A 9,178-nucleotide genomic window follows, 5' to 3' on the forward strand; every position below is an offset into this window, starting at 1 on the left:
AGATCTCACGTGCCCATCCCAGGCCTTCTTGAATTCAGACACAGTCTCTGTCTCCACCACCTCCTCCGGGAGACTGTTCCACGCATCCACCACCCTTTCTGTAAAAAAGTATTTCCTCAGATTACTCCTGAGCCTATCACCTGTGAGCGTCATGAGCAGCGCGGGCCATTCAGCGCGGTTCCCCGTGCTAGAAACTGCTAGCGCAGTTTAATAGAAGAGGCCCTATATTTCACTCAGCACGCTTATGCACTTGAAAAAGCGCCATTGGAGAGAGTCCAAGGATGTAAACAGTGACAACTTTCGCTTTGATATTCTACCGTTTAGATGTGTTTACTGAGGTCTCCTTCATCTCACAATTCAGATTCATATTTATTAACACATATTGGTTCCTACTATTCCCACTTTATCCAGGAAGGATTTTTTGAATATACATGTAACATTTAGAAACATGAATTTCTTTCTAGGTTTTAATGTTGTTTAATATGTAAATGATATCTCGTCCTTTCTACACAAGACATAAATGAATCGTGGGTTTTTTTTCACACTTACCCTGTCCTCCGGCTTTGGAGCTGGGATCAAATCTAATTTTGTCAGGTGCTGAAGGCCTCCAAAATTCCCAAGCTTTTCATATTTCCTCCACTTGGCTCGTCGGTTCTGGAACCAAATCTGTTGCATATGAAGGAGAAAACCCCTAAATGAATATATGGGTTTTTTAAATGTCCCCAGTGAAAAAGCCAGACATCGTAGAAATATACCACAGAAAATGGCTTATCGAATGCAAAACCTTACCCAATCATTAGCCCCAGCCATTAGTTTGTCCCACACTTTCTGACTCCCTTTCCTGTTGATTTTGGAGACTGAAAAGGCGGATGATCAGGGGGTGTTATTTGAAGAGTAGCAAGATTACAGAATGCCCAATAAGAGCAACATTCCATGCTACCGATCCAGGGCAAGCTTTGGACTATGGACTTTTCCTCCAGGAACTTGTCCAAACTTTTCTTAAACCTTACCCTAACACGAGATACCAAGTGAATATTTTAAGTGTAGTGTGTGTGTGTGTGTGTGTGGGGGTGGGGGTTGTCCCCCCACCTCCCTCAAAATAGAGGGTAACTTTGTAACCCTCAAAAAGACAAAATAGTATCTGCCGTATGGAGCGCATTTGATGGGTCACGACTCTAACTAAGGGCTCCTTTTACTAAACCACAGAAGAGCTTCTTACCACGGGCTGGCAAGGTAAATACTCCGACACTCATTCAATTCCTACGAGCGTCAGAGCATTTACCTCGCCGGTTCGCGGCACGAAGCTCTTCCGCGGTTTAGTAAAATCCAGCGTGCGTTTGCTGAGGCTCCATACCCCACCACACCCTATTGCAAAATTACCCTGACAGTGGATGTGACCCTAAATATCTGTTTTAAATTCTGTTCCTATTTTTCATGGCTCGACTCCAGGTCTGGCGGGAGCCAGTCTCTATTTCCCATTTACCGCTTGCACCTTCTGCCTTCCCTACAGCGTTACACAGACCTGGACCCTGGTTTCGGGGAGGTTGACCTTGGTTGCCAGTTGGTCCCTTGTGTGGACGTCTGGGTAGTGCGTGATCGTGAAGACCCTCTCTAGCTCCTGAAGCTGTCGCGTGGTGAATGTCGTGCGAAGTCTTCTCTTTGCCTTGCGGTCACCTGCAAAGGAAAGGTATGTGAAGCAGGCATTCTCTGCACTGCATTCTCAAAGGTGTACCATTCTTGTGCATAACAATTACTTGTAATAAAGAGCCTTTTTGCCACAAATTCTGTGAAGCCCCCTTTTATTGGTACTTGGTGTGGGTATCTATCCATAATTCTCAACAATTCATCATACTTAATCCACCCATAAAAATCATCCATTATTACACTTTCTTGTCCCACATAACCATCCCACCACTCCCCCCTGGGCTTATAATAAATCCCTTCCCCCCCATTTATCTGCAATACCTTTTGCAAGTCTGAACTTGCCACAACCAGCATAACCTACAATTACAACAACAATTGTCTTCCAATCACGGGGCTTACACAGCCGCCGGATATAATTATAATCCCTCAAGCCCCTCCCATACCTTATAAATACACCAGGGAATTGTTCTGCCACCTGCACTAAGTCTCCAGATGTCTCCTGGAGTAGATGCACTGCTTGCTTGCTTGTTTGTAAGACCTGGGATGCAGCATCTGCGCATATGCAGAGAGAGACACTCAAGACCATAATTCTTCAATCTGTCACACAATTTGTACATTCAGTTGGCACGCGGGTAGGTGCAATGGATGGCGCCTATTTGTAGTTACATGCACAGAATTGCACTTAAGAGCTACTCTATAAGGTAATGCCTAAGTACTACTGCGAGGGGGGCGGGGCAGTGTCGGAAGTGCCAACAGTTAGGGTTGTGTATTTGCGCCTGTCATGGGTCAGGTATAAGCGGTTGGGCATATATGTGGCCTGATACTACGATTCTATAACGCAATCTAGCCGCGCAGATGCCATTGTCCAAAAGCGCATTTCATACACCTACGTTTTGGCAGGCCTCTACTGGTAATTCCACAAAGAAGGCGCCTGACTGCGCTCACGTGTAGTTCAAAGGTGGATGCACAAGTGTGTGGCCTCCCCTGCCCCCAGTAAGGATGATTTGTCGGTTGCATTTTGTCTGGGCTTCAGGGAAAAAAAGAGACTGGTGGGAAGGGGGAAAACCAAGAAGTCCTGGGCTGCCTACATTTGCGATAAACTGAACTACAGACAGTTAAAGAAATTTAAATAAAGGGCATCCAAGCAACAATTTCAGAGAGGACCCCTTTTCAGCAGGGTTCACGTCAGAAGATCTGGGAGTGGCTACGGAGATGTCCCCCTTCTACCTTGTAACCCTCTGCACTTCAGTAACTGTCTGGGCAGAATTTAGACCACTAGATGCAAATCTGCCACCCAGTGGTATAGCGAGGGATGGTGGTGCCTGGGGTGAAGGGGTCCAGTATTCTCCATTCCCTTCCATCCCCATACCTTGTCTATGACAGGGAGCAGAATCTCCTACTTGCTGCTCATGCTGGCTAAACCTGTCCTCTGATGTCACTTCCTGGTCCTGCAAACAGGAAGTGACATCAAAAAGAGGGCTGAGGCTTCGCAAGCAGAGGTGGGGGGGGGGGACTAGGGTTACCACATTTTTTACTTCAAAAAGAGAGGACGCTTGAACCCGCCCCATCCCACCCCCATCCCTGCCCCATTCTACTTACAGCCCCACTCCATTGTGCACACAACCCTGCCTCCCAACCCTGGCCGTACACAAATCTTGTCTCTTCGGGGCTGCGTCTGGAGGGTCTCTGTGCATGCATGTGACATCATTGTATCGCATCCTCGTTATGTGCTGAGGTCACCAAGATGCTGCCCCGAGCTCTACACTTTTCAAAACCTGGACAAACTTCTGGGTTTTGAAAACCTGTCCAGACACATGGACAGTCCTCTAAAAAGAGGACATGACCAGGCAAATCTGGACACCTGGTACCCCTAAGGCTTCGTGGCCCTGAACTGTTTGTCAGTCCCAGCAAAGTTGGTCCCGGGTAGGGTTACCAGTTGTCTGGATTTCCCTTTTGAGGACATGTCCGGGGGTCTGGACGGCTTTTCATATTGTCCGGGTTGTGAAAAGAAATTGCATCAGGAGGAGGCATCCACGCATGCGCAGATGCCTTCGTGCCCGAGAAACAGGCAGCAGGGGGCGGTGTCGGGGACAAAGCTGAGGGTGGAGCTGTGGTGTAACGGGGCTGGGACGGGTGGAACTGGGCAGGCCTAGGGGCAGGTCTAGAGGGTCCGGATTTTACTGTCGTAAAATCTGGTAACCCTAGTCCCAGGTCTTCCTCCTAGTTCTCTGACACTGAATGGACCAGTGTTGGGTTACCATATTTTTATGACCCCGCCCCGTCCCACCTCAAGCCCCGCCCCCACAAGACCTCCATCCACATCTGGAGGGCATGGAGCATGCACTGATGTGTGTAATGTCATCCGCACTCGCTCAGAGGCCCTCCAGATGCAGCCAGAGTTCGTCGGGGCTTTCCAAAACCCAGACAAATGCCGGGTTTTGGAGAGTCATTCCAGGAGCCCGGACAGTCCTCTAAGAAGAGGACATGTCCGGGTTTTCCCAGACGCCTGGTAACCCCTGATCTCTTTCTCACAATTCATTCTCTCTCCCTCCTAGATTCACTGCTTTTTCTCTCTCCCACGCTTGATTGACAGTCTCTCTCCTGTGTACACTCCATTCATTCTCTCTTTCCATATTTCTAGGCTGACTCCATGCGTTTGAGGAGATATGGCAAACACTGAAGTGTGACCAGATCAGACTAGACGGGCCATTAGGCCTTTATATGCCATCCTGTTTCTAATAATTAGTTAATGTTTAAAATGGCTTAAACTCTCTCTCCTTAGAGCAGTATCAAAAGATCCTTCTAATTTTTCAAACTCTAAGACCAATAGTTTTCTTAAATTCATTAACATTTCATCAAGCGTTCATTTCAATTCAGTTAATCTGTTTGATAACTCCCAAGACCTCAGATGCACCATTCCACCGTCGTATGTAGATTCTTATCAGCGGGGAAATCTTGGTGGCACTTTATCTTCTCTGTTACAGCGCCTCAAACTTGGAACTCCCTCCCTATTTATCTCAGAGAAGAAAAGAACTTAAGATAAATTTAAAAGTCAACTTAAGAGCTTTCCTTTCAAAGACACTTATGATATTTAGGAGTCCCAGCCTATTTTTGCTTATTTTCATAAGGCTCCTTCTTTTATTTCCCTCCTATTGTTTTTTACCATAATCGTCCTTCTTTCTATCATTATTATTGTATTTCATTACCCTGCCTTTCCCTTTGTTTTCCTTTTCTGTTTATTCTGTTAGTCGTTCATTTAATATGTTTTGTTCAGTGTCCATCTGTCTTATAACCCCTGTATTATCTGTAAATTGAAAGATTTGTTCATCGCTTAGATATTTGAGTAGGCGATTAATCAAATACTTAATAAACTTGAAACTTGAAACTCATAAGTCTAGGTCATATTTTTACTTAAATATTTGTATAAATATCTCTTTTAAAACTTTTTTTTTTTTTTTTGCTTTTTTAACTTATCTGAATGATTGAGACGATTGAAATCTTGTAAGGCAACTTCAGCAGTTCATGCGGCTGGACCCGACATGTTTCGCAATAAGCGTTCTAGAAGTCGGATGACAGCGGCAGTGAGTGAATCCCTGATGAAGCTATTGTGAAACATGTCGGGTCCAGCCGCATGAATTGCTGAAGTTGCCTTACAAGATTTCAATCATCTCAATCATTCAGATAAGTTAAAAAAGCAAAAGAAGTTTAAAAAGAGATATTTACAAAAATATGACCTAGACCTATGAGGATTCAACACCAAGATTTCCCCGCTGATAAGAATCTACATAAGGTACCACATGAGCGGTTGCTCAGGAAGCTATGGAACCATGGGGTGCACGGGGAGGTCCACCGATGGATCAAAAACTGGCTGGCAGACAGGAAGCAGAGGGTTGGTGTAAAGGGCCATTACTCGGACTGGCAAGGGGTCACGAGCGGGGTTCCTCAAGGATCGGTGCTGGGACCGCTCCTGTTTAACATATTCATTGACGACCTGGAGGCGGGAACAAAATGCGAAGTCATCAAATTTGCAGATGACACCAAACTATTCAGCAAGGTTGAAACCACGGTTGACTGCGAGAATCTCCAAAGGGATCTTACGACATTGGAAGAATGGGCGAAAAAGTGGCAAATGAGCTTCAATGTAGGGAAATGCAAGGTCATGCATATAGGGAGAAGGAACCCGATGTTCACTTACAAAATGGGGGGATCAATGCTAGGGGTCAGTAATCTGGAAAGAGACTTGGGAGTGATGGTAGACACGACATTGAAGGCGTCGGCACAATGCGCCACAGCCTCGAGGAAAGCAAACCAAATGTTAGGTATCATTAAGAAGGGTATCTCGACCAGAACGAAGGAAGTCATCCTGCCACTGTACCGGGCTATGGTGCGCCCGCATCTGGAATACTGTGTACAGTACTGGTCACCGTACCTCAAAAAGGACATGGCAATGCTTGAGGGAGTCCAGAGAAGAGCAACTAAACTGATTAAGGGTATGGAAAACCTTACATACACTGACAGACTGAAGAAGCTGGGGCTGTTCTCCCTGGAAAAGCGGAGACTCAGAGGAGATATGATAGAGACCTTCAAGATCCTGAGGGGCATCGAAAAGGTTGACAAAGACAGATTTTTCAATTTGAAAGAAACCACAAGAACAAGGGGTCACTCGATGAAATTGAAGGGGGACAGGTTTAAAACAAACGCAAGGAAGTACTTTTTCACACAGAGGGTGGTGGACACATGGAACACCCTTCCGGAGGCCGTGATAAGAAATAGCACAGTACAGGGTTTCAAGGATGACCTGGATAGGTTCCTGGAAGACAAAGGGATTGAGGGGTACAGATAAGAGCAGTGGAAGGTTTAGAGATAACTGTAGAGGTAGGCAATAAAATTAGTCAGGGACCGCTGACCAGGCAATATGCCTGATGGGCCGCCGCGTGAGCGGACCGCTGGGCTGGATGGACCTCTGGTCTGCCCCGGCGGAGGCGACTACTTATGTACTTATGTACTTATGTACTTATGAACAAATACATAAGACGGTGGAATGGTGCATCTGAGGTCTTGGGAGTTATCAAACAGATTAACTGAATTGAAATGAACACTTGATGAAAAGTTAATGAATTTAAGAAAACTATTGGTCTTAGAGTTTGAAAAATTAGAAGGATCATGTTTCTAATAGCATCCCTGTAATTGTCTGGATATGACCAAAATCTCTTCCTTTTGTAATCCACCTAGAATCGCAAGGTATTGGCAGAATAAAGGAAATTAATGTAATGTAACTTTCAGACTAATGGTAAAAATGACAAATGAACGCATTTTTGCCTTGTACATTTTTTAATGAACCAAGGGCTAGATTCACTAACCTGACTCTCCGTGGCCGATCCGTGCAGGCCCGACCAATTCCCGACACAAAAAAAAATAAAAATGAGGGCGATCGGAGCAATGCCCCCCCCTCGACCGCACGGATCGTTAATGTGCGATCCTGATGCATGCGCAGACCACCTGCTTTCCCTGTAGATGGTCTGCGCATACCTTTGGTGCCCATTTTCGCTCCAGCTCAATCAAATCACGGAGGCGTCGGTTCACTTTCATTGATCTGTGGGTTCCTGACAGGTTTTCGCCACAAGGAAACATCACCATCCTCTGTCGCTCACCTTAAAGGGGAACAGAGCTTCGGTGAGTTTCCCGCTAAAAGCCCTTTCCCGCACAATAATCAGTGTGCAAAGCATCCCAAAGAATTACTGTGCTGGCCTCGACTCTCTTGCTCTCCCAGGGAAGGGCGATCCATGGCGGCAGCAGCCTCTTCCCTTTCGCCAACAAGTTCAAAAGCAGGCAATTATTGACTCTTCTGCTCTCTGCTGCTCTTCCACGCAGTGCAGCCCCGCTTTAAAGCCACGGGCTTGCACTCCAGGGAAGAGCGGCAGAGAGCAGGGCTCGGCTGGAAGGGGCAGAGAGCAGAGCGGCAGAGATGGGCTGCAGGGCTGGGATTTCAGGCCGAGGACAGTCGCTTCTCGTGTTGATCAGCCAGCCCAGGCGGTTTCCAAGATTTCTTGAGTGAATCGCGTCCCTGCCTACTTTGCATGCCCTAAAACCTTCAGCTCAATGTGCGGCGGCGGCGAAGAAAGCAAATAGGATGTTGGACATGATTAAGAAGGGGATCATGAGTAGATCGGAAGAGGTCATAATGCCACTTTACAGAGCAATGGTCAGACCACACTTGGAATACTGTGTCCAACACTGGCCTCCATACCTTAAGAAGGATATAGCTCTGCTGGAGAGGGTGCAGAGACGAGCCACGAAACTAGTCAAAGGTATGGAAAATTTGAGCTACAAGGAACGTCTCAGAAAACTGGGTCTGTTCACCCTAGAGAAGAGAAGACTGCGAAGGGATTTGATAGAGACTTTTAAAATATTAAAAGGATTTGATAAAATAGACCAGGAAGAAGCATTGTTAACATTTACGGAAGTCACACGTACACGGGGCCACAGCCTGAAGCTGAGTGGCAGCAGGTTCAGGACAAATGTCAGGAAGTTCTGTTTCTCACAGCGAGTGGTTGGCGCTTGGAATGCTCTCCCGGAGGAGGTTGTGGCGGAGACTACTGTTCTGGGTTTCAAGCGCAAGTTGGATGCACATCTTCTTGAAAACCATATTGAGGGATACGGGAAATCCGGGTTTCGAAATAGGTGTACTTAAATGGGCCACCGCGTGCGCGGATCGCCGGACCGGATGGACTTCGGTCTGATCCGGTGAAGGCATTTCTTATGTTCTTATGTTTTTATGTTCCCCTCTTTTGCACGCGCGGATCGGCATAGAGGTAAGTGAATCGGGTCAGACTAGAATCGTGTCGCAAACCGATAGGTTTGCTTAGTGAATCTAGCCCAAGTGACTGAGCAGGTAATGTAAATGCATATGAGTTAGCAACTTACTACGTAAGGGATTGCTTGCCATGAGGTCACACTCCAGCCCTTCCTCCTCTTTTGGTTTCATCCCATCCATCCCCTCCTCCATGTCCAGGCAGGAGGTCGACCTCGGCGCCCTCGATCTCCGACAGTGAGCCGGTTGCTCGACACTGGTCTCGTTGATCCAAAGTGCAGGGGCTGCTCTTAAGCCAACTGCGAATTCTCTGTTGACATCGGAGTCTGTGGAAAAAAAGAAAAAGTAGGTTTGCGTTCAAACTGAAAAGAAAAGCTTGCCTTTATCCAGAAAACAGCTTCTCTTAACTTAACAGGCTTTGGACTCGCCCCTTCAGTTCTGGGGTTGTACAATGCCTTGATGTATTTTTCTAGTGAAAGGTGTTGATCAATGAATCAAGTTTCAAGTTTTGATTTGATAAATCGCTTCAAAATTTACTAAGCGAGTTACAGTAAAATTAAAATGAGCATATCTTTCGACATACTAACTAAAATTTAAGTAAAATTTAAATTTAAGACATACAGACACAAGGAAAGAGGGAATAAAAGTTACAAAATTGAGAAGCAGAAAGAAAACCAATCTCTCTTCTTATCTAGGACGTCTTTTGTTTCCCTCCTTAGAACT

At 46.2% G+C, this 9,178-nt stretch overlaps 1 protein-coding gene across 1 annotated transcript in view; it reads right to left on the reverse strand.

Annotated features, from left to right (window-relative positions):
- The window catches only part of AGBL3 (ATP/GTP binding protein like 3), a 144,597-nt gene extending 135,928 nt beyond the window's left edge, over positions 1–8,669 (reverse strand). Inside the window, exons 1-3 of the mRNA XM_033952429.1 lie at positions 8,569–8,669; positions 1,523–1,674; positions 550–666 (exon numbers count right to left, since the gene is read on the reverse strand). Of these exons, the coding sequence (XP_033808320.1) occupies positions 550–666; positions 1,523–1,674; positions 8,569–8,650 (351 nt within the window). The 5' untranslated portion in view covers positions 8,651–8,669. The remainder of the gene's footprint in view (positions 1–549; positions 667–1,522; positions 1,675–8,568) is intronic.
- Positions 8,670–9,178: the final 509 nt, after the last annotated feature.

This window comes from Geotrypetes seraphini, chromosome 7, assembly GCF_902459505.1.
Source record: "Geotrypetes seraphini chromosome 7, aGeoSer1.1, whole genome shotgun sequence".
Lineage (NCBI taxonomy): Eukaryota > Metazoa > Chordata > Amphibia > Gymnophiona > Dermophiidae > Geotrypetes > Geotrypetes seraphini.